We start from the raw sequence: 24,991 nt of genomic DNA, 5'->3' as shown, positions 1-24,991 counted from the left end.
AATTAAAGAAAGGCTTCTCTCTTGGTACGGGTTCATTTTCAGAAACGGGTTGTTTCCTTGTTCTAGAAACATGGTGGTTTGAGCTTGGTGAGAATGTATAAGTAAAGACGAAGTGATAAACTTTCCCACCTGAGAAAGCCCCAGTTTGGAGTTCCTGGGGGAAGCGGCAGTTTCTAGATTCAAATCAAATGTCTCCAATGTTAACCCGGAGGTACGATTTTTAGCACCTTTCTAAAATAAATAACTTTTCTAATTTCCAAGAAAACCTTGAACAATGGGAAAGAGAGTTTGTATATACCTCTGCAACCTTTCAAATGACATTAATCTTCGGGGCAACCACTTCAAATCAGGTGCTATCTGAATCAGTTGCTTTCTGATGTTTAATATCTTTTGCTAAACTTTCTATTTTCACTTGGTGCCCAAGTATATATATTTAATCATATTTTTCAGCCGATTTTGTTTTAATTGTTTTATTTTTGTTGTTTTTTTCTTATTGATTTAAGCCTTATAAATTACAAGAACGAGTCCCAATCAATGTAAGTGTATTTTATTCATAATTATGTTTAAAAAAAGTTAATTCAGTATAAATAGAGTTGGAAATCTAAATCCGGACGGGACAAATATTGTAGAAACATTTTGACTTACTCGGATCACAATTATTACAAGGCTGAGTTTGCTCGGAATTTTATAGCTGTCATTTAAACATATAAATGCATTCATCTGAGCTTTAATTACTTAATAAGGTATATTTTATTATTTTTAAAAAACCTTTATATTTGGTAATTTAACCAAACATTTTTAGATTTAACACGTAGTTAAATATTCCTGTCATTCCCTTTTACTGGCCATCGACTTGTCGTTTACTTTCCGTGTCAATTTCGACATATCTTTGTTAGGCAGAGGATATAAAATTCTCTTTGAAAGTGTGGGAAGGTAAAACTAAAGGGCGTGGTGGAAGTTCTGTGGATCTTGTTTATTGTTTCTAGTGGGTCATTAAAAGCAGAAATTCGTTTATAACCGGGCTGGTTCCGCTACAAATGAGGGGCCTTGCACAGAACAGCATTGACTTGCAGCATTGCTATCTGCCCAGGGATGCATAGCAAATTCGGGCCTTGCTAGCAATTTGCTGCTAATCGGATGTAACCAGAAATGTACTCCTATGAGATCCGTTTGTACAGGAATTTTACAAATCTCAGCTGCAAATTAAGTTTGACACAAAATTCGATTTCATCAATATCTTTCGTCTGAAGCATTTCTGTTCAAAGTGAATTGGCTGCAATTGAAGTAGGGTGTTTGGAGACCCTGACAATTTCAATACAATTACATTCGGACACATCACTGCGTCTACTTTATCTTTTCTTTTACATATACACGGAGCTCAAAATTTTCTTTGAACACAATCGCCAATAAAATAAAACCGCAAACATTCATAGTTAGATTCCACTTAGTGCAATTGTAGCACTGAGATCAGAAATAACGGCAAAGCAAATATGCAGCTTGCTACAGACCAATAATGAAAATTGCTACAAACATAGACATTTATTTATACAGACATGTATAATCCGCAGGTATTCACACACATCGACGATATATATAAAATCGCCTGTGCTCCTTTATGCAGCAAATTCTGCAGTTAAAATGCAGCATGTGCCTTTTGCTCCTTATTTTCCGGCTTCCTCTGCCGATTGGAACGCAAGGTGGCAGCAGAGAGCAACAATCCCGCCAGCCCCAACACCCCCCTCCCCGCCCCAACCCCCACCAGCTAAAACGCTGATGGATTTATATTATATCAATGCAGAACTACTGGGATCTTGGTTGCTAAACATTCTAAACCACGGTCAACTAAACGCCATTTTATATTATATCATCGGACTATTATCCACTGACAGTGTAAGCTGAAACCCTAATGGTGTCCAACAGAAAAAAAACAACTGTCGCATATCGTAAACGTTTGAATTTGTAACTCCAGCATTAGGAGCCGGGCTCAGAACAAATTAGGAACAAACGTGAAGCACAATAGGAGGAAATATTACTATTACACCACAATCACAATACGTCAGTGCGTCAGTGTCGGTGACACTGCCCGTTCTAATTGCTCTTCTGGATAAAAGTGTTCACGCAATGAGCAACCCTCGAGAAAAGAATAACAATCGCGAAGCTCATTTAACCTTACTATGTATCAAATTCCGTCCCCGAACACAATTATAGATTTGTCAACACGCCAGAGCCACTCTGCATACTGGTTCCTTAATTTTATAACATCCTGTGAAATAGAACAGCTTACAGAAAAATAGCAATCCCCAAACTTGCGGTCTCCCAGCAAATGTGCCGAAATAACTTTGCACAGCTCACTCAAATTGCAGTCTCGAAACACAGACTCATTAGAATAAAATGCAACAAATATATTTTCTAAGTGACGTCAACAAGTCTCTATTTTCTGTGAGACCGTTCGCTGATATTCTGCACAAACCCATTGAATGCAATTGTTTAAAAAAATCAATAGAAGATACGTCCTGACATCCGTCTTACCTTTGCAATAGCATCTGTGATTTTGGTTCGATCATCCTTCCCTCACTTTGGAACCAGCGCGATTTTTCTTTCACAAATATTGTCCCAAACTGATAGCCGTCGGTTAACCTGCGTCCGCAGACTAACCCGGGTTTCATGCATCAGTCATTCACACGGAAATCGGAATTCGAGCCTCTTTGAAAAATGATATCATCCACATCACTGAGATTTGCGCCACTCCATCCATTGTTGAAATTCCCAATCGACAGACAAGTGGAAGATTACAAAAAAAAGTCTTGTTTACTTTGTGTGCGTGTGTGTGTGTATGTGTGTCTCTGTCTCTGCCTATGTGTGTGTTTGTACCTCTAATAGTAACTATCAAAGTTTGAAAAAAAAACCCCGATAGAAGCCCTGAGGAGGACACAGGACCGACCCAAGGTACGGTGGCCAAAAGAATACTGCAATATACTCACATGGGAAATCATAAAAAGTTCATGTTCACGGTTGCTATCCACATGACCGGCAGCGGCCAATCGAAGGACCGATCCACTCATAAAGTTCTATCACAAAGTTGTAAATTTTCATAAAACAACAAGGAATTTATTGCATTTCTTCATGACTACCAACAACAGGCCCCCTCGCCGCCATGTTTTCTGCTAAAGCAAAATGGTAAAAAGAATATGTTTTATTAAATGTTTTCTTACAAAATGGTTCTGTTTGTCTCCGTTATCTATTTTGTAATCCAGACCACATTAAATAAACCCCCCGTCATCTGTCTGCTCCCCCTATTCGCCTATATTTAACAGAAAGATGGGTAGCTATATAAACTTTAAAAATCGCTTTTGTGAAAATCAAGATGTTCCTTCGCTCTCTTTTACTGTGACTTTGTTACTCGTGCGGTTTACGTGAAACCGACTGGAACATAGGATGTTAAATTATTTAATTTCTACGTTTAACGAAATTTACCTGGGTTCATTTTAAAAACCTATTTTCACAGTTTGAACAATTATTTTCCTCAAATTAGATTTGATGCATATTATCCTGATTTATTTTGTTTTTGGAGGAACAACAGTGGATCATCAATACCATTACATGCCGATTTTCCTGATCATATCAGAACCCATCCTATACACCCTACATTGAAAAGGACAAGAGGGAGGATAACCCGAACTGAATCTCGGTGACCCTGCTTAATTGACTGGGCTTATCTTCACTATCTACATGGCGCAATGCGTCTAGAAGTATATTACGATAACTTTCAAATATTTTAGAACCAGAAGTAGTTAGTCCATAACTAAAAAATACAATCGTGTGTGTGTCAAAATGGTACGAACAATTTCACGGCTTTCCAAGATGTGTTGGAAAGTATTTCCCTCGCTTTCTCTCAAACATATTTCATTCGCGAGGGATGTATGTTAGTTACATAAAGGCCAATAATGCAAACTGCTCATATTAAACCCACCATCTAATAGTAATTCCGCAACTGTTAAATTGCTGAAATGTTCGTCTTTCTTATTCGACACCAAAACCTGGCTACATCCTCTTCACAACGTGTTGTAGCTTTACTTAGGCAGGGTGTTACAACTCTCACGAGGACGTTCGGGATGGTTCCAGTGCCTTTGTATCGTGGAATTGTTTAATCAGGAAATCTGAGTTTGAAGACTCGAGTGCTATACGTTGGAATCTAAACCCCGAAATAAACTCGGGAGAAAATATTCCTTTAATTGGCTTATTCTGGTAGAGGAATTGGTACTAACGCATAAACCCAGTCTCAGCATTGTGTCTTTTCGTTGATGGCCAGATTGTAATTCTTATTGTCTTTGTGTCTGAATGTGTGTGTGTGGAAAATATCAACTTTAATAGAGGAGCCCAATAACGAAAAAAAATCCTAATTTTATTTCACAGAACAGTTTACATCCTTCATAGCTAAGCGCAAAATCTCAACTGAGCAAACATAAGTGGTCCATAAATATCAAAAAAAATGTACAGAGAAATTACACTCAATACTTCCACCAGACACCATTTTATATATTTAACTATAACCGGAGTTTATATGGGACACGTCAATAATCTGTACACGGGTTGGGACTACACACAGCTCCTTTTGGAAACTATTCTTAATGACAAGAAATTACATCAATACAGTAACTAATATAAAGTCACTGACATTGTTTTCCTTTAAATATACCAGATACGGCAAGCTAATTACAGAAACACAATTCACCACATCAAAAAGGCTAACGCACAGACTATATATAACTGTACTTGTACAATATAGATTTGGGTTATTCCCTCTAATCTGTACAAAACAAACTACAAGTAAAACTGTTACAGATTTAGGTAGTATTCTGTTTCAGTGTTAAGAAATGGGGAACAACTCGTTCCATTTTGTTTAAAAAAGTCTTTTAAGTTTATGCTTCTTTTTGAGTTTTTAGAAGTTTATTTTTCTTCATTCTTCCTGCTTTTCTTCGCCTGCATCAGGTGGAGTGGTGACTTTACTTTCCTTCTTCCACTTCATCCTCCTGTTCTGAAACCAAATTTTAATTTGCCTTTCAGTCAGGCAGAGCGCGTGTGCGATCTCGATACGTCTCCGTCTGGTGAGGTAGCGGTTGAAGTGAAACTCTTTCTCCAGTTCCAGGGTCTGGTAGCGAGTATAGGTCTGACGTCCCCTTTTCCTGTCTGAGGCTAGACCACGAAGAAGGAGAAGCATCGAAAAAAAGGGGCGAAATAGAAAAGAGAGATCACAAACAATGTAGCATTAGCTCTCTCAAAATATTCAGCACTACTTCCGACTCTTGACTCTTGCCACTAATTTTTACATAATATCTCGAATATCCCCATGACAGATCCAATAAATTACTGTCGGAAACTAACTGATTACAATCAATATAAAGTTTGTATTAACGCTTTATAAAGAAAGACGAAGGATGACTTTATGGGGAAGTATTTAAATTGTTTACATAGCACTTAAAGGCCTGGAACAACTGTCAGGTAATGAAACTCAAAAAGCATATTGACTTTAATTTTCTATTTAACTATTATTTTGAAACAGGAATGCCTTTAGTAGTTTCGCAGCTAGAATCCATTGATAGATGGTCATTTTACTACATCCTAGTTGCAGTCTGCATTTGGTGAATTAATGTTATGTAACATGAAACTGACAGGTAGTTAGAAAATGGATACTGCGATTTATTTCAAAGCACAGCTCGCTGGTGCACTGTGCCTATGCGATTGTCCAGTAAGGCAGCAATCTCCAAATTCAGTAAATTGCTTCCAACTTTGCACTTCGCCAACATTCATGAAAAATAATGCAAATGTGGGATAGGCACTGAAGGAAGCCTCACACATGCCTTGTTGTAAAGAGCTGTTAAAGTGGGAGAATTGACTAAGGGCTCCCTCCTCCCCACGCTACCAACCGCCCCCACCCCCATCCACCTCCTCACCTCCCATCTGCCCCCCCCCCCCCCGCATCCCCATACCTTACATGTTACACAAGTGCTGCCGCATTGGTTTGCCTGGGCCAAAACAACGGCAGGCTGCGCATTTAAGGAAAATTCCCATTGAACTGAAATATCTTTATAAATATTTAATGCTAGTTTTTGCGCACTTTTCGTCGCCTCCATTTGTCATCTTCTTGCCATCCCTGATGTATTCCGCTTCAGTCCCCAGCAGCGAGCCCTCCCCAGCGCCTACCCCCCCCCCCCCCCAACACCCTTTCCAACCGCATCCACAACACACAAAGCACGTCGCAACTTAAAAAGACGGAGAGAAACTTTGAACCGAAGAGCAATTAATGGAATTGAACAGAAAAAGGGAAAAGAGACGAGTTCAGTCTCATGGGATATTCCGGGTACAATGCTGTTTTTGTTGGATTTAAGAGCACAGATTGGCCAAAATGTACAAGAGCAAGAATGAAGGTCTCTCTGAAATGTGTAACCAGAGATGTCCTACAATGCACAGCTCTGCAGATCTCTATTTGCTATTTTACTTTTAAGATATATTTGTCACATGGAGCTAATAATATACTTCCAACTCAGCGACTTTATTGCTTACGGGGCTAGTCATTGCATTTTATACCCTGCTTGGTGAACGTCATAAATGAACACGACACCATAATGCAATAAAGTAATTGACGGTCCCTCTAAAAGAATTCATTTTATGTGACTTTTTCACATACCTGAGCTCTTCATCCAAGGGTAGATGCGGAAGTTCTCGGACTGGGGGTCTGTCTCTCTTTGCTCCGACTTGCTGCAAGTCTGCTTGCAAGAGTCTCCAGCGCCGCACATCAGTGATGAAATGTTGTGATCGAATGAAGAGCAGTGCATGTTAAAGGAGTTCGCGTTGAGGCCATAAGGAGACGTGTACATGGTCGGGGTCTGGTGGTGAAGGCTGTTGGAAGTGCTGTACAAACCCGGCACAGTGGCTGCGTAAGAAGCGGACCCTGAGCCATAGCCCGACCGCTGGGAGTTTGAGGCAAAGGCGCAAGAAGTTGGTTCCGAAAATACCCCCGTTGGAAAAACAGAAGTTCCGGCTGTATATTTCGAAAATAAAGCATTCGCATAATACAATGAACTCATAATTTGGCTGGTGATTTGTAGGCCGGGACGTTTCAGTGTCGGTTTTACGAGGTACGGTGATATATTACGGAATTAGAGTCCAGATTTACACCAAAAGAACCCCCTTTTTCCTCCCGATGCACGTGATCTCGGCACGTGACACTGGGGGCCAATGAGAATCAGGCTACCCGCGGCTTCTTTGGATGATAAAAAAAATTCTCTGATCATAAGGAGAATTCCTGCATCCAAGTCATAATGTGACTAAGTTTAAATACAGGGTGAATTGGACGCAAATTGAGTTTATAGGCCGGGTTGATCGATCATTTGGATGGGAATTTAAATAAATCGATTTGCTTTCTCTAGCTTGCGTTCAGATTCGAGTGGAAAACACATTTGTCAAAACAGCTTTCTTTCGGCTCGCGTGTGTTCTAACATTGCGCGCTGTGACTTCCAATAATCGATATCTACCTTGATATGGATCACTGGCCGAAGGGGTGTGCTTGGGATTTATTTTCCAAAACTACAATGGTCATTTATACACAAACTAAACATATATCATCAGCCCACTGTTAGTCACAGCTACTCCAGGATGAACTTCAACTTGTTCTTTTTTAAGGGTGGGGGGAGGGGGGGGGGGGGGGGGATGGGGGGAAGAAGGAATTATGAGTGCAAATGAGTCAAGTGAACTGCAAACATAAACAGGTCACTAATAAAAAAGTCACAAAGACAAATTGAGTCAGGTGCAATAGCAATGTGTTATTGATATTTAATGCTCAGTTTTCAACAATATTACCTATCCATCTATCTGGTTGTCTACCTCGGCAAAATATGCAGTTTTCCTTTTGCCAAATCCTTCCATTCAAATCGGTTCTGTTTCGGGAAAAAAAGCTGAGCAATTTCACAGTCCTGTTTTCGCTTGTAAAGTTTATTGTACCCTTTTCCGCCGCTTGCATGTTCAAACAATAGCCCAATCTCGTGTATAACGTTAATGGATCACTGGTCCTTCTCCCCCCCCCCCCCCCCCCCCCCCACCCCCCAACACCCCCTACCCCCAAATAAAGCAATTCACGTATACAGTAGACTTCTCCCACAGTTAAAACTTATTGTATTGATTTTAAAACAGCCTGTTCTTCTGCACATGCCAATTTGGAGAAAGCAATCTTATAAATACAATAAAGACATAAAGAATAACACAATCTAAAATTGCTAAAGCTTAAATAGGCAGCTTCATGTTGTCGGGATTTTTCTTTAAGCTAATGGACATTAGCTGAAATAGTGCACACGGCTTCAATATTCAACAGCAGTATTTCAAAACATACACTCACACACACTAGGACATTGATCTATGAACTTCACATTAAATACTTTTACAAGAATCCACTTGGAACAGCTATAGAGAGTGTTACACAATCACATGTATTATATCTGGTAAAAAGTTGGAATACTCGTTTCAATCTACACCTCCATACATTTGCGTACAATATTGTGTATCAAACAGCAATCAGTAAAATGTGTTCTGCTCCTCACACCCGCACTATTTAAAAACTGTCTACATTATTCTATTCATACACCCTCCGGTTAACGTTTTATGTTTTAAATTATTTTTTTCATTATTATTAATCTTTTTCTTCGTCTTCTTTTACTTCCTTCTCCTTTGGAGTTTCTTCTATTTCGGATTTGCTGCTGGGAAACTTGTCTTTGTTATTTTCCTTCTTCCATTTCATCCTTCTGTTCTGGAACCAAATTTTGACCTGCCTCTCGGTCAGTCCCAGGGCGTGTGACACTTCGATCCGCCGTTTTCGAGTCAGGTATGGATTGAACAAAAATTCTTTTTCAAGTTCTAGTGTCTGATAGCGACTGTATGTCTGCCTGCCCCTGCGCCGTCCTGCTGCTACTAGGGAAGAGAGGGGGAAGAGAGAGGGAGGAACCAAGAAAGAAAACTCAATGAGGCTCTGTAGTTGTAATGCGAAGGGTTCTAAAACAAGATTTAAACACTATTAAACAGTATTCAACACCGTAGGAAAAATACGCCATAAAACTGCAATAAAACTACAAACAGCATGCAATATACCACACTTTAAAAAACCGCTGCAGGATCATTAAAGTATAAAGTAATTTACAAGTACTGAACTTAAGAATCATAAAACACTAAAGTTTTAACGTTTCCTTTATTGGCTCAGGAAATGAACCTTTCTGTGTTTTGAAATGTGTGTGTGTAATCCCGGTCCTTTCTGTCTGCCGCTTTATTTCTCGCTGGCCCACTTCAAAACCTCACCTTGCGGTCTCATCCACGGGAACAGCTGTGTTGGAGATGAACTCTGTTCTGAATTCTCTGCTTCCTCTCCTAGGCTGTTCGCCGTCGACTTGCAGTCGGGGTACTGGATCAGTTCGGCCTCTTGTTGGGCGGCGAAAATTGGCTGCCTTTGCAGGGTATCGTAGCTGTAGAAACTGCCGGCATCCCCGTGACACGTCACGGCACACGGATTCTGCTGGTAGGCGGAGGTGGACAAGGTGGCCGTTCCGTGGTGGTAAAAATCCGGGATCTGGCTGGGATGTTGGAAGCTGCCCCCGGTGCCGGGTCCATAGACCACGGTGGGTCTGCCGCTCAGGTCCTGGGTGAACCCACAGTCATAATAATTGGGGCGCAGTGTGTCCCCACTTTTATACTTGGAAAACAGCGAATTCACAAAGTAGGAGCTCATTGGGAAGGACTAGGATATTTCTGCTCAACGGAGGGAACTTCGTGTTTGTTAATCAGCCAAACAAACAAGCCAGGATCTTTTTTAGAAACAAATTAAACCTTCATCTTATTGATCTCAACAAATAAGGTCCTGGAATCACATCTTCGTGAAGAGGTTCACTCATAAACAGTTTTCTGTGATTTACTTCAGCCCAAATGAGTTGTTTCATATTTTGCCGTCTCTTTTCATGATAATTTGCATTTATTACCTCAACCACGTCCTATTGGCTTCGCTTACTCCGTACGGACACTGCACCGCGTGAAAAGGGAATGGTGAGAGAGAGAGAGGGAATGAGAGAAAGATAGAGAGGGGGGAATATGCGGATTAATATATTCAACCATGTTCATTACCGGGATATCAGCCGCTTTACAACAGATGAAATACATACGCCACCAAAAGATTGATAAGGGGAGGTGTCCACGCTGCTGTGAAGTAAAGGATAGACATTCAGACGTTAATTTCCAAACCATTTAATGAGAATATGCGTCTCTTTTAAAGGTCAGAGTTACATCAACAAGACATGGCAGTACAGTACCAAACCAAAAATCTAATTACTATCAACTTTGGATCTAATTGCTATTTTTCCTCCCAAGTTATTGCAGCGAAGCGACAAGTACAGTAATAGACAAACGCAAATTATTTGGGATTTTTAAAAAAATGCTTTATCTTAAGGAAGATGGAAATCTAGTGCTATTTAACAATTTAATGACCCGTTTTCCTATTATTAATAAAGCCTTTTATCCGGTGCTTGGACGGACCCTGGAACAGTAACAGTCATCTGAGAACTATAGGAAAGAGATTAAGGAACTATAAAGCGTAATAAAAGCACAGCCTGTTATTGTTTATAACATGCAGTGAACGGCAGTTAGTGCTTTTACGAGGGGCTCTGTGCGGAGCACTAAAATATAGGTTTTCTGAAGAGGGCACTCCATTGTCGCTTTCTATATTAAGTATGAAACATTTTTATACAAAACAATTATTATGGACTATTTGCTATTGGGTGACATGTTACACCACAAATTTGGTCTAATTAAAAGAGTTTTACCTTCCAGCCCAGAGGGTTGTCAGTGAAAGCAAATGCAGTGGTTCCTAATAAAGGATCATGCACGCTAGATTAAAGCTCTCTAAACACGCGCTTTAATTTACTTCGAACATATTTTCTCTTTATCATAGATTTTATATATTGCATGCATCTGTATTTATATTATAATATATATTTGGTTGAAGTGCTTTACAAAGAGTTGACATTACATTCTAAAATCGAGTATAAAGTTGAGGAAAAGTATTGTAATCTTTGTTCATATTTTCAAACCGAGCACCTGCTTTTTAACCACTAATGAAACGCCATGGTAATGATTTATGGTAAACCTGCATTATTTTTTAAGTTTATGTTTTTTGTTTTAAACAAGCTCTTTCTTATCGCCAATTAGGAATCGGGGTATTGTGAGGTCGAAGCATTTTGCTACCAAACCTCTTTAATACTAAGATTTCGTGAAGTAGTCAAAATAATTTACAATTAATCTGACACACCTTGGCAGGTCTCCCGAAGCACACTAAAGCTAATCACGCATTTTAATTCGGCACAAATGGCTTCTTTTATGTTAGCATTCGGATTGTCCACATATAACCATACGGCCCATCCAAATCAGCAGAGTTTACGCCTTCACAACAGTTGAAAAGTTAGTTAAAATAGAACCTGTTAGGATTCAAAGTGTAAATAAAACTGTCGGGTATCGGTGGCAATGCGAGAACATGTAAACATTATCGCAACTGACACACACAATAAGTGGCAATGTTGTAACTTTACATATTCTTATACTGATTAGGAATCTTTCAAATTATCTAACTTTTGTTAATTTCTATACGCACCACTCTGTCCCTCAATCTATTTCCAGTATATATAAACAATATATAGAATATTATGTTCCGTTATATTCTCGCAATAACTCCGTGTTGCAGGAACAGTGGTGATTGTTGAACTGCATATTTTCATCCCAATCTGTAATGTTATGGGATAGCTGAGCCGGCGAGGAACACGCTGGTGTTGTAAAATTATCATCGACTAAAGTTACTGAGTACAGCTGAGGTAAGACAATAATGAAAAACACCGATAAGAAGATGTTATTAACTTCGTGCACGTGTAGCCTGTGAAATCTGCACAACTGATCAAATCACCCAATAAGATAACAGTGATAAAAAGGCAATCGAATGTCTTTTAAAAGGGCGTCCTGTGCAGTACCTCATCAATTCTAAAAAAAAACGATTCCGTTCTACAAACGTTGAAGCTTGTAAATGATTCCCTTTTTCTATAAGTGGCATTAGCACAACGCCCCCCCCCCCCCCCCAAAAAAAAAATGTGCTCGTAATAGGACTGAATTAACTCAATGTTTTTATAATTCATTGAAAGATTCCCTTTGAAAACTTTGCCCTCTCTGTCGGCCGCTACTTGGAGCTCCTCTGACTCACCTTAAAATATTTCAATATTATTGTATTTTTTCCCCCTCAAGCTTAAAGGACAGCGTTCCGTTTGTAGTACCCACTTTTACTTTCGTTTTTAGTAATGGTACTTACTTTATCCACTTAAATTCTGTTGCAATGTGCCACTATTAGCGCTAAAGCTAACGGAATAGATGTTACGGTTTTAATGTGATAAAACAAAGTTGATTAAAATGTACTATTGGTGCGACATTGACCAACCAGATACTTTATAACATTTTGTTTTAGCACAAAAATGCTTTGTTAGGATGCGATTTGCAACTTCCTTGTTATTGTAACTGGTTCATTATCCGAAGGTCTTTAGAAATAAAATGATTTCTGACCACTAAAATAAACAGTATCCACAACTTGCCCACTGTCCGGTCTGTGAGGGCCCACGTGACTGCTGCTTATAAGGTATTAGGGCCGTGACGTGCTTTAGATAGCTCTGGACTGTTTGTTCAATATTGTCCTTCTTTGTATTTTGATGTGTTTAATCTTTACCAGCAACGTGATTCAATTCATGGGCGTGATTCCATGTTGTTCGAAAGTGTTCAAATATATTTCCTAAGTTTAATTATATATGCATTTACATATTGTGAATTTGGTCTCTATCTCTATAAACCTTTATCTCTCCCCGCATAGAGGTACACACACACATGCACACACATATGTGACACATTCCACGCACCTATCATGAACGTAGATACATTTAACTATACACATTTTAATGGGAGTTGCTTGCAAATTAATTTATAAAAGTAAACCTATTTCGATGGAGCCTGTTTTCAAATGGAGTTCTTTATATATTTCTGTGTATTTATTCTATGCTAGCAATCGAAGCAGCTTCCTCACATTTAAGCACTCTATTCTGTTGAGAAATATTAAACAGCACAATGAGATAGGATATTAAAGGTGTTAATACTGCCGCATTCATTTTACTTTTCATTCACCCGTAACTGTTGACAGTGATAGGAAATGAGACGACACAAGTATTATGGAGATATTTATGTATCTGTACTATTATGTGTTTCTGTATTTTAATCAGCTGAGATGTTATTGATACCTTAATCAAACGCAAATAATCGCATTGGAATTTGATCTAAAATTAATAGAAAGCCGGGATCTTGTGTACAAGTGAAGATATGACCAACTTTGACAGATTTGAAATGTAAAATCACAGGCGTGTTATGTTCCGACTAATGTGCTGTATATAAAGGCAGAAAGGTGGATATCAATGGATGTTGACGCACGTAAACACCTTCATCCAGATGCATATGAAGCGCGCGGGGTTGCAATTGTGAAACAGCAATCTTGTTTACTTTTTATCCTAATCACATGTCTTTAGTCATTGGGAGAACTGTGTAAAAAGTTTAAAGAGCCCAAAATAAAGTATCGCCAAAATGTTTTACATTCGGCGTTCTCTTGGTAAATTCTGTTTTTCGTGAAATTATGAGCAACCTGGTATCTATAAACATGTGATATTGTAATAAAATGAGGCTTCGAGAAAGACTAAAATAGAAAAAAAAAGTGATAGACATAGCGAAAGAACTATTCTATTGCAATATAGCCTTCCCTCTCTTTGGATGAGATTCCAGTTTTGTTTTTACACAATGTTATAATCAGTTCAGTTCTGTGCAAATCCTAATCCCAGAGACTTCTGCATAGACCCTTGCAGTTATATATGAAAAAGCCCTGAAGCTTGATCGAAGTACCGAGACAAACAGATAAAGGAGTGGTTACCTAAATTGTGCAAGTTCTAAAACCATGCAACAAATAAAAACGAAATCAATAACGTCTGAGAAAGAATCAATCAGCAAGACCTGGAAACAAGCCTGGAGGAAATGTCCATGCGGATGGCTATTACACTGAAAATGTGTGTGTGTGTGTGTGGTTTGTTGAAAGGTAGGCAGTCTCACAAGCAATAATCAATATATGTACAATAGTCCAGGATGGATTCAATCGAAAAGCATGTGCATTGAGATGTGAGATATGTAACGGGGTTGAAAGTTCATTTGGAGGCAAAGCATCCAAAAATTTAAATGTGCATTTCAAATATGGTTCTACACAACCTATGTCTATAAACAAATACATGATATTTCCCAATATACATATATTTTAAAATAATCAACTGCGAATCAGACACGTAGTTTGTTAGACGTTTAGTTGTGCAAATGTATATTTAAAACTGCGAATGCCTAGCATTTGACATATCTCCCAAGCGTAGCCTACCCCGTGATTCCTCTATAATGGGGGCATTTGTATTTATTTACGTTAGTCCCATATTGTACAATGTCTTGAAGTAAATGGACGAACTTATTCTTTCTGCTGTCTTTTCAGGCTTATATTGCAGTTTTAAAATAACAGAACTGCACAGAACGTGGCCCAGATAAAGACATTGAAATGAAGATAAATTTCAAATTAACATTACTGACATTTTTCAGCTGAATACAGAGCAAAACAGTTGATTGGGGCAAAGCCTTATAGGAATTAAAATATGTCTATTTTATGTTCAAAGAGGGTGAAACAAGAAAGGCAGGGGAAAGTGAACTGGAAGCTGTGCGTGTTTTTTGATATGGGTGTTGTATCTACGGCATTCCAGATTCTTGTACAATATCTGCAGAATTGTCATGACTGAGTTTTGGTGGAACAATGCTGCCACCTACTGGACAGAGGACGAATTATTCTGGATTTTTTAAAAACAGGGTGAAAAAGCATTAGCAAATATGCGCAATAGCGCGATAAAATCTGACTATAAAGAATTTATTAGACCCAAACTATGGCAAGGGAAGAAGGTTTAAACTCTTCAATTCTATCGACAAATACAATCGGGGACCGTACCAATAAACCACATCCTGACTGCCGTGCTGCAGTGGATTGCTAACAACCTAAATTCCTGAACGGCAGTAAAGAAGGGGAAGAAGAAAAAGAAAAAAAGGGAGGGAAAGAAAGCTTTCAGAACTCTATTGTCTCCGAGTCCGAGTCTAAACAATTGGGCATTCTGCTTTAGAATAAAGTCGCAGGCATGGGCGCAGGGTTGTAAACACATCCAAAGACCATACTCCAGACGTCTCGCCAGACTCTGTATAGCTTTTTATTGCAGCAATTCCTGGCAGCCTGAAATGGTGAGGAAGTAGAACAAAAGAGGGCGTCGCTTGCTTTAGAATCGAAAAAGCATGTTGGTTACACCACGATATTCGCCGCGATTTTCCCTGAACAAATCCAGTTCCTATATATTTCCCTTCAGATATAAAACACAAAGCCATATTTTTATTGCTTGGCACCTCCAGTTGTGAGTTTAATTTAATAGGTTCTGAAAGTTTTCCCTTTGCTGTGTTTGTTTTACAGACGTTCAATTCTTAACCTTCAGAAATTTATACCCTATAAACTTTTACAACGGTCATATTATTTTATTGCAGCTCACCACACTGAATTTCCTATAATGACAGGCAACTTCTTAACTCCTCCTCCACCGTACAAGGCTCATTTCTGCCTTTTCCTTTTAAGTGTTTGTGACTCTTGTGTTTGGAAAATAATGTTGAACTGAAAATAACTGATATTATATTAGTTCTAATATATGACACACTGATACTGTAATATCTAGTTCCACCCCAGTTAAAGCAATTTTAAACGGTCGCATAACCCTTTTCCCTGCTATGGAGGTGATAAAACATCTAAGCATAGATTTATTTTTTAATATGGCCATGAGAGATCCATGGCAGCCCTTCCAGTGAGCCAAACTAAAGAGGCCTTTAATGTGGCGAGCACCCCTTCCTCCCGTCTAATTATTCCTTGTTGCGTTGTCAACAATAAGATGGCAACAAGAGGTGTAATCAACAGAAATTCCATCTACGATAAACATTCGATGGAATTGATCAACCTTTCTTTCCAAGATGGTGAAATTGGCATCTTATTGTCATAGATTTGCGGATCGCAATGTTATTTTTACTTAGAATGTGACTGTCTTTAAGTTAATGACGTTGTATTAAAATGTCCCATTCGCTGTTTCTTGCAGATTTTTAACGACTTTCTCACATGACTCTTTGTCATTTCATTTCGTTCTTAAATTTTGATTTTTGTCACATATATTAATAGAATATATAGCAAATAGATTGATTGGTTTCTGCAATTATTTAGTTTGGTCATCTTACAATTCTCATCTATAATGTCTATGTGCATACACCCATATCTGTACATGCATAAATGTATATATAAGCACACCTACATTCATAGACAGAGGATACATACATTGAATAACAAGATTTCAAATATTTTGACCCGCTAAAAGGTGGGGTTGACTTAAACCTTCTAAAGAGTGATCAAATGATGTCTCATTTGTTTCAAAATTGAACTCAGATAGGTCGACTGGAGGAATATTAATTAGCATATTGATTATAATAGTGAACAATGCAAGTCGACTATCAGAACATCGATAACAGATTAGTTTTTCTTCCTAATAGTGTATGGAGGTTATTTCAGAACATGTGGAAACAAATTAAGGTTCTACTTTTGAATTCCCAAGGCAATTTATATTATTCCAAGGCTGCGATTCTTAAGAGTCAGTGTGTGCAAAACAAGAAGTAATGAGCTCACTCACTTCCTGATATGTATTGGATAATAAAATATGCAAATTAACCAGCAGATGAATGCGATTATGAGTTTAGTGTAGAATTTGCTTTTTGCAGAGTTAATGAATGGGTCAAAAGAACACAAAGCCCAGGATATTTCAGATCCTCTAATGATAAGTACATGAAAAATAAGTGAGCAACTTATGAGATATCGACCAATTCTCCAGGGATGAAACCCGAATTTCTGCAGTTTACGTCCATACCAACAGCTTGAGAAGATGTCACATTCAGCGAGGTTCTCTGGTTATCATTCCTTCATAAGTCTGAGGCATTTCCATTGAACATTGTTTTCGGGGACACTTTGCCTACTTTTATGCTTCTTCTCCTCGGTGGCGTGCACGCAGGCTCTCTCCTGACGACCCGCCATTGTGCCCAGTCTGAGAGGATTTATCGGGAAAAATGGGATAAAAATACTGACCTACTTTTGTCCGTTGCCCGGGATAACTACTGTCTTTCTCCCCAGAAATTGCCTCATGGTTTATTAGATACATAATCTTGTTTTGTTGAGATTTGGGGGATTGCCTTTCTGCTCAGATTCCTAAATACGTCTGTCCAATGTCTGTAATTATTCATCGAGTGTAAATACAGCGATTTTACTTTGTTTTAATGGGTCTGGTTCCCGGGCATAAGTCACAGAAAGAGTTTCACATTCAGAGTCAAGAATGAGGCAAGAGTGTGAAAGGAGACGCGAGGTCACGTGGAAAATCCGTTCCCAAATTTTCAGCAGCATTTTATTTTGCAGCCGTTTTGAATACATTCTCATATTTTCATCTACTGATTGTAGTGTTAGGTGTTCAAAGAACGGTGGGTTCAAAATACTTTAAATCATTCAGTGGGTTTAATTTATTATTAGTTGTAATAAATCACATTAAAATAGTGCAACCGCGCGCTGCTGATGTCGGATAGCTCCGGAAAAAAATAACTAAAAATGAAGGTCACCTAGAAATGGGATTTTCTTTTACATAAAATAGTTAGTTCGTTTACCTTAAATGATAAATCTGCACAAACTGGAAACACAAGAATATAAACAACAATTCCACACCAGACAGACAGAGATAGTGAGATTTTCTCAAACAAGTCGTCACCAGGAATGCTGTTGTTTTAAAAAATTATCCGTTTGAGCAGTTCCGTGTTGTATTTCTCCTTTTATGCAATCTGTTCGGCAATCTAATACGGCAGATTATTCCTAAACAGTGTTTTGGTTCTAAAATGTCATGAAATTCTAGACGACAAACGGTTAAATTTTCGCTTCGACAGTAAACCTGCTTACTACAATATTATAACAACGTTAGGAAGGAACCACGTGATAATACTCACAGTTGTACAAACTCTTAGCAAAGGTAAAGGCTACTAATTTAAACCTTAGCAGCATCATACTGCACACCAAAACAAAACCGCCAGACCCACACTCGAACACACAGGCTAGGGGTTACAGAAGAAAAGATCATAAGGTAGAGTACCAATCGAGTTAAACAGTAGTCACAATTCCATTGAAACAAGCAAATTCTCAAATCAATGAGATACAGGAATAGGGAAAACACCACTTAAATCAACCGCGATATAATACGTCTTCGAAATGAATTCTAAACATTCGTTTTCGCATGTAAACAATTAGAAACAAGACATGCTAAATCATTGGGATCGATAAAGATTAAAATATATATATATATATTTAATCGTAGGGTAAAACGATCCTTGCTGTAAAGCGCTGCTTTGGAACGCGCTCTATCCGGGTCCCACGTCAAAGGCCAACACCAAAGCATTCACAGAAATTGTAGCAATTTATAAATAACACGAAGTTTCTTTTTAAGCCATAAAGAGAGAAAAGGTGGCGGGAATAAAAGCTCGCTGCGCTCTCTGGCTGTTATAGTGGATGAGAATGAGAGGAAGTGCTATCTCTTAATATCCTGCAATAAAATCCTTTACACGTGACTCTATTCCCTGAATGAATGCACTAAAATGTTCGAAATAAATAGCCGAATTGCTGGATGTGTAAACCTTACATTCTGCCCATTCTTTGCTGTGGATGCATGTTGCTTTTTCTCAGAACTACGTTGCTTTAAGGATATGTTGCAGTGACAGCAAAAAACCGGCTACGCACTAAAGTTTAAACTCAAAGCTAGTCACTCGAACTCTTTTACGTGTTCCTTACTGAGTCTTTTCATCTTCATTCTCCTGTTCTGGAACCAGATTTTGACTTGTCTTTCAGTCAGGTTGAGAAGACGGGCTACTTCGTGCCTCCGGTCCCTCGTGAGGTACATATTGAACAGAAATTCCTTCTCCAACTCTAGGGTCTGATACTTGCTGTAAGGACATCTTTTTTTCCTCGTCGAGCGAGCGTGTAACCAATTTGCAGAAGGATTGTCTGAAGATCAGTGAAGGAAAAATAATCAGTACAGAATAAGAACTATATCGCCATCATATTTTCTCAATGCACTTCTAACATTGCACTGCATATGGTAGGATTCTTCCACAATTATATCGATAGAGCTAAGAATTGAGATTGCGCGCGCGCATGTGTGTGTGTGTGTGTTGGTCTGCCGTAGTCACTCCTAAAGCGTCTGTCGTTCAGCAAAGTGTATTGAAAACCATTGGGCGTCCTCGAGTGGTTTAGATTTAACTTTTTTGTTCATTATCACGTTTGCATTTGAGAAGTAAATTCGAAGACCCGATTCTACGTCCTAAATTGCTTTATTTCTGCCTTGTCTGCGCCGTGACATAAAGACGGTGTGTTGCACATTTTATTTGCGCTCACGGTTCTTCAGTAGATCAATTCAAATGGAAAATAACAAGAGGGAATAGGTTTTATTTATTCATTCATTTATTGCCTCGTAGAAGACAGACTGGAAAACCCGTCATTAAAGGTTTGCAGGTGGTTACTTGTGTAGCTCATAAAAGCAGAACGGAGGCGTATAAAATAACAAGCAATATAAAACCAGTTAAATACTTGTGGCTAAACTGAAAGCAAACTGCCTTTTAATTGGAACCTTACTTCAGTCGCAAGTTTTTTTGCATGACGTTCGTAAACTATTTTCATTCTGAGCTAAATCAAGTATATTTCCCGAACAACTTACTTTGTTCTGACGCCTCTTTGTCTGCCTTCTCTCCACATATACTGTCTTCATAGCACGGCGCTTTCCCGGAGATAATGGGCTCGCTCTCCAAATACTCGCCATGTACTTTTTGGAGCGCTGTTGGTAAGGGTTCGCCGCCTGGACCCGCCAGTACCTCTGTTTTCAATGAATCGTGACGGCTCGAAGGCATCCCGGGGAGGGAAACAGCCCTGGCGGTCGGGTCCAACCAGGACCGCATGTACCTGCTATCAGGCTGGATGGGGTGAGACTGGACATATGGATGGTACAACGTGGAGACATTGCCCGAGGACTGAGCGTACACGGGGGCCCAAGAGGCACCGAACACGGGAGATTTCGGTTGAAAATTACAAGCAGGAAATTCGGGGTGCTCGGGGACCCCCGGCTGCCTGGAGACTATATATTGCCCCGAAGCGAACTTTGTTGCAGGCGATCCCTCGCTCTCGTGACTTATAAGTGAATCGACAAAATAGTTACTAATAGCACCAGAGATCGACATTCTCAAACATCATACAGTTCGATTCATTGGGAAATTATATGTAAGACTAGAAATTGTTCACTCAACTTCTCAACTAACAAAGTAGAGTTAGCTAATATGTTGTGGGCTATCTGTGAAACGATTGGTTAAAGTTTTCATGAGGCCGACAAAGCGACAATAAAACGTAAATCAATCCGCAATGGGGGTTAAACAATTAACATCGCCCCCCCCCCCCCGTATTAAATACTTTTAGAGGTGAAATTGGGATTAAACAACGAAAAGTACCACACATATATACATATCGTGCAACTAGCCTTAACAATCTAAAACGTATTTACATTTAAAAGACAATCTTTGAAGGGACTATTTTGCTTCCTAATTAATCTTATCTCGTGTGACAAATTCTCACACCAGGTCTCATAATCGCCAATCGTACTGTTGCTGTTATTTCCTTAAACCTATCTAATAATAAGTGTTCAGTATAATCACCGCAGCAGATAATTATTGTGATATTTGTGCTGGATGGGTACAAGAAGCTGGTGAGGTTGGCGATTTGGAACGCCCAGATTACAGTTAATGATATTAGCCCGATGTTTTGCAAGAGATATGTGTGCATTGCTGTAACAACCATGGACATTATATCGCAGAGATTGGTGTGAAAATGCGCTTCCCAACCCGTGAGAAGCCATTCGGTCCCATTTCTTTCAAATTTTAATTTGGGCAAAAGTCTGCAATTGAGCAAGATTAGAACCAATTGGATTTAAGGTAGTCTCTCGTTCCGGTTCCTGCATTTCCAACCAACAAGGACAAAAAGTCCCCTTGTAAGCTCTTAAAGCTCACTGTTATATTAAAGACACGCTACATATTATTCTGCATTGTTAGGCTGCATGACTTTAAATTACTCACAAAGCTACTTCAGAAGGAGAAAGGCAAACCAATCTTTAAGCAGCATTGAACTACAATGAACAAGTGAATAATTATGCTGTATTAAAATTTTACATAAATTGTTACGGGTTAAAGTTAAGTTAAAGCCACGTCTTCCCTAGTTATCTTTTCCATCTGTTTTAGGAGACGTCCTTTCAATTAGAATAAGTGCCAAGAAAGGTATTTTTTGTCGTGAAGCTAGGGAGAAATTGTGAATGGGGATTGTACAATCACTTTCCACTAGTGAAATACGCAAATACCGCCAAAGTCACTGGATTATGGAGGATTTTCATGGGGGACGGAGGAGGCAGGGGCGTTCGGCTATCCAATTTACAAATCCACTTTCTTGATGTAACTCATTAATGAAAACTAATATTTAACTTCGCTTTTAACAAATTCATTTAGAAGATTGAATGAAATAAGCTAGATTTTTATCATTCAGTTGACGCAAAGAAGTTGGGTTTGAAGAGACTTGAATATTACTCAAGCCACAGGACGAGCAGTGGAGGCAATAAGAAAAAATACAAGCGGTAAATTGTTTACAAGCACTTTGAAACTATATTTTTGTCAACGTTTGATGAAGCAAAATGTGTTATTCAATTCAATTCAAGGAGCAAGTTAGTTCGAACCTAAATAGATGTTCATTCCTTTGGACTCAGGAATGATTCGACTAACATTTCAGTTTTAATTTTTGAACCGTTATGCTGACAAACAGTTGACTCTGACGAGAGCTGCTCGTTTATAACAGTGGCCTCTATTAAGATCGCATTCGTGGGTATCTAGGTATTGAGCAAATCATAGGGCGAGGTCACCAACTGATTATTCGTTAATGTGAATTTATCCTGAATCTCCAAAAGAATCCTCTCGTTGTAAACTTTTAAAAAAATACTTGCAAGGAGCTGGCTTGGCTATAAGACTCTATGATATGAGAATACCAAAATATTAGAACAAATTGGCATAAAACTCCACCTATCTGCTTGACATGACTGTTGGCATCAGGCCATTTCTGTTTCCCAATATGTGCATATCTGTTTTGTATTTTGATTTGAATTATTTTGGCTAGCATTGTATTAAATTGAAAACAACTTATTTATTCCCTCAACGGCACTCACATTCCAATCATTAATTTCGTCTCCTTGACGATTTCAAAAGTTTAGGATAAACGAGACTAAAATTAATTTGGCACTACTGTACACTTCAAGGCTTTGCACGTTAAAAATTGTTCCTAATATCGGTAAGATGCTCGGAGCTATGTTAATCTTTAACGTGAATATTATCCAATCCAGATAGTTAAAAGGGAGATTATTTCAATGGGAGAATTTTGCAATATAGGGCCTGCTAGGCTTGCAAATCTAGTCCGAAAATTGGTATCAAATGAATGTTTCAGTTATCAGTAAAATAGATATCTGCATATGTTGGTGATTTTTGTATACATTATCAAACATTAAAAATTCTGGTTACAATTCTTCAACAGATTCTTTTATAAATGCATTTAAAGACATTTATTCTACCGAAAGAAAATAGAATGTCAAACGCCACAAATATGTATTTTCTAAAGCGCTTCAAGTGTGCGAACTATAAGAAAATTAACTGTCCTTATCTCACAGAACAAATAAATTATTTTATCTGTTTACTACAAATGTGCCACGTTATTTTCTGTGCATCTCACCAATCTGAAAACGGTTACTCTCCTGTGCAAATTACGGTGTGGAGCTGCTGGCCTACCTTTTAACTCAGCGTTTTAAGCGGCAATCTGACACTAGCACCGACCTTTGTTCTTTCCCGTTGGGAATGAAATTCTGGATATCAAATAGACTCTTGCAATGTTCCACCTTTACAATTAAAACTTGTCTTAAATGTACAAACCGCAGTTTAAACAAATTGTTTGATGACATAAAATTTCACTACAAATAAAGTTAAAGTTCGTATCAATTAATAATTCTGTATGAGGAAGTGAATTGCGAGAGGTGTTTTCAAATATTGGAGGCACTAGTATGTATATATGAGGATAGATGTAAAACTTAACTTGAGCGCAACGAATGGGAACTGCATTTTAACAATAATACACAAAAGGATAAATTGCCATATTCCTACTATTCCTAGTATATTTGTTTCTATACTGTCGCGATAATGCATTTATATGCTTTTATTGGGGTAAATTTTCTTGTAAATTGCGAATTTATATACTATATTTTTAAGGCATTTAAAAAACACATATTCGGATCTCTGGCAACCAAAATGGTGTCTTCAGACAACAACAACTGACATTTTGAGTAGGCAAAGACAAGTCGTTCTGGGTCGCTTCAGGCAATTTGGGTTGAAATACAACATTTAGATTTAAAGAAGGACGTTCAATTTAGGCCTAACTATACATGGAAGTAAACCCTTTCTTCTTGTCCCTACAGCACATTGTGGAATCCTATCCACTCCAGTAGTTCCAAAGCAGTTAGAGACGCTCCGACATCTTTAACAGTTGAGAGTTTATTTGCTGCATTCACCCTTTAGCTCAATTCATAATCCATTGGTCATATGTAGATGAGCATGAAAACAAATCAAACAACTTCACACTAAATTGTATACTACAGATGGTGAAAAATTATAATTAGCTGCAGTCTATAATTGGAACACTCTATGTAACCTAATTGTTGTTAAAGTGTGAATTCATGGTTTTCCTTTGATGAGGTTCCATTCTATATATCACTCGGCGTGCTAAGTGACCGCGGTTTATGTATCTCCGCATGTGTTTTAAACAGTAGCCCATACTTAATTTGCAGGTTCCAAACTGACAAAGAGAACGAATTGAAGAACATCTGTGCAAACTCCCTCAAGTTATACTTCCATATATAAACCCCAAAAATGAATAGATGAAGGCAATACTAAAGCGTCCTCGTCTGGAAGAAAGTCTAATTGGAAACCTGTCTCATGCACTCCTGCAATTGGATGCCTCCAGTTCAAAATCCTGTGAAATATAGTCAGATGTGGCTCATAGCAGTAATATAGTTCGGCCTCTTGTATTTAATATAAAATAACGTTGTGATAGACTGAGCAGCCATCATTAATGGTTGAGTAATATTTACATGATCATTTATGACTGAACGCATTGCATTATAACTAAACAAAATCATATCATTATAGCAAGGCTGCAAACCTTGATAACTTGACACTGGGGAAATGAGGAATCCTCTGACCCACCAGTGTACAACATTTGCTTCCCGTCGATCATATTCCAATTGTGCAAAAAATAAACTGAAATTAAATGAATATGATACAGAAATAAATCGTGTTGTTTATCTGCTCGGTTTCATCCTTGCTCCGTGCATTTTTAATTAGCCTGTTTTTAAAGCCTGCATTTGCTTATTTAGACTGTGCAGATACCAGTCACGGACTTAAACTTGGTAGGACACTTTACACAGCTGCGCAATTGACCTATCTGTGCTGATAACCTATATATCTATCCATTTATTGTACCTATGATGAATCGATCTATCTACGCAGCTACTTCAAAATAATAGAAAACTAGATCCAACTAGTTATGTTTGTAATTACAAAACAATTCCAAAAGTATACGTTTACCACTAGAAAAATATGC

The 24,991-nt window shown here is 38.4% G+C and overlaps 4 protein-coding genes and 1 long non-coding RNA gene across 6 annotated transcripts in view; 1 reads left to right on the top strand and 4 right to left on the bottom strand.

Moving 5' to 3' along the window:
- The window catches only part of hoxb3a (homeobox B3a), a 45,889-nt gene extending 42,909 nt beyond the window's left edge, over positions 1–2,980 (bottom strand). The window contains exon 1 of the mRNA XM_072487536.1: positions 2,530–2,980. Within this exon, the coding sequence (XP_072343637.1) occupies positions 2,530–2,666 (137 nt within the window). The 5' untranslated portion in view covers positions 2,667–2,980. The remainder of the gene's footprint in view (positions 1–2,529) is intronic.
- A 1,401-nt stretch (positions 2,981–4,381) lies between these two features.
- On the bottom strand, positions 4,382–7,215 carry hoxb7a (homeobox B7a). The gene is made up of 2 exons (XM_072487552.1): positions 6,686–7,215; positions 4,382–5,193 (listed from the first exon to the last, which is right to left on the bottom strand). Exons 1-2 carry the CDS (start codon positions 7,083–7,085, stop codon positions 4,958–4,960), a joined length of 636 nt encoding a protein of 211 aa, XP_072343653.1. The 5' UTR covers positions 7,086–7,215; the 3' UTR covers positions 4,382–4,957.
- Positions 7,216–8,082: 867 nt separating this feature from the next.
- Positions 8,083–12,106, bottom strand: hoxb8a (homeobox B8a). 2 transcript variants are annotated; one of them, XM_072487550.1, is made up of 2 exons: positions 9,340–12,106; positions 8,083–8,958 (listed from the first exon to the last, which is right to left on the bottom strand). In XM_072487550.1, the coding sequence occupies exons 1-2, from the start codon at positions 9,764–9,766 to the stop codon at positions 8,681–8,683; spliced, it is 705 nt and encodes a 234-aa protein (XP_072343651.1). In that variant the 5' UTR covers positions 9,767–12,106; the 3' UTR covers positions 8,083–8,680. The 2 variants fall into 2 exon arrangements, with proteins under 2 accessions (XP_072343651.1, XP_072343652.1); XM_072487551.1 differs by having other exon boundaries at positions 8,083–8,955; positions 9,340–10,147.
- Positions 12,107–17,613: 5,507 nt separating this feature from the next.
- On the bottom strand, positions 17,614–20,499 carry LOC140398641 (homeobox protein Hox-B9-like). The gene is made up of 2 exons (XM_072487548.1): positions 19,983–20,499; positions 17,614–19,273 (listed from the first exon to the last, which is right to left on the bottom strand). Exons 1-2 carry the CDS (start codon positions 20,497–20,499, stop codon positions 19,032–19,034), a joined length of 759 nt encoding a protein of 252 aa, XP_072343649.1. The 3' UTR covers positions 17,614–19,031.
- On the top strand, positions 19,209–23,042 carry LOC140398648 (uncharacterized). Its single transcript, XR_011937530.1, has 2 exons — positions 19,209–19,367; positions 20,036–23,042. It is a non-coding gene; the product is annotated as an uncharacterized lncRNA (long non-coding RNA).
- Positions 23,043–24,991: the final 1,949 nt, after the last annotated feature.

This window comes from Scyliorhinus torazame, chromosome 21 (assembly GCF_047496885.1).
Source record: "Scyliorhinus torazame isolate Kashiwa2021f chromosome 21, sScyTor2.1, whole genome shotgun sequence".
Lineage (NCBI taxonomy): Eukaryota > Metazoa > Chordata > Chondrichthyes > Carcharhiniformes > Scyliorhinidae > Scyliorhinus > Scyliorhinus torazame.
Note: the sequence above shows the minus strand (reverse complement) of the source record. Positions and strands in the feature narration are given on the sequence as shown.

Excerpts from the sequence above, each read along its gene's own strand:
- hoxb7a (XM_072487552.1), bottom strand. The coding sequence starts at position 7,085 with ATGAGTTCATTGTATTATGCGAATGCTTTATTTTCGAAATATACAGCC. Across the intron at positions 5,194-6,685 it reads CCCTTGGATGAAGAGCTCAG|CCTCAGACAGGAAAAGGGGA; the intron begins GTATGTGAAAAA and ends TTCGTGGTCTAG.
- hoxb8a (XM_072487550.1), bottom strand. The coding sequence starts at position 9,766 with ATGAGCTCCTACTTTGTGAATTCGCTGTTTTCCAAGTATAAAAGTGGG. Across the intron at positions 8,959-9,339 it reads CCCGTGGATGAGACCGCAAG|TAGCAGCAGGACGGCGCAGG; the intron begins GTGAGGTTTTGA and ends TCTCTTCCCTAG.
- LOC140398641 (XM_072487548.1), bottom strand. The coding sequence starts at position 20,499 with ATGTCGATCTCTGGTGCTATTAGTAACTATTTTGTCGATTCACTTATA. Across the intron at positions 19,274-19,982 it reads CAAAGAGGCGTCAGAACAAA|ACAATCCTTCTGCAAATTGG; the intron begins GTAAGTTGTTCG and ends ACTGATCTTCAG.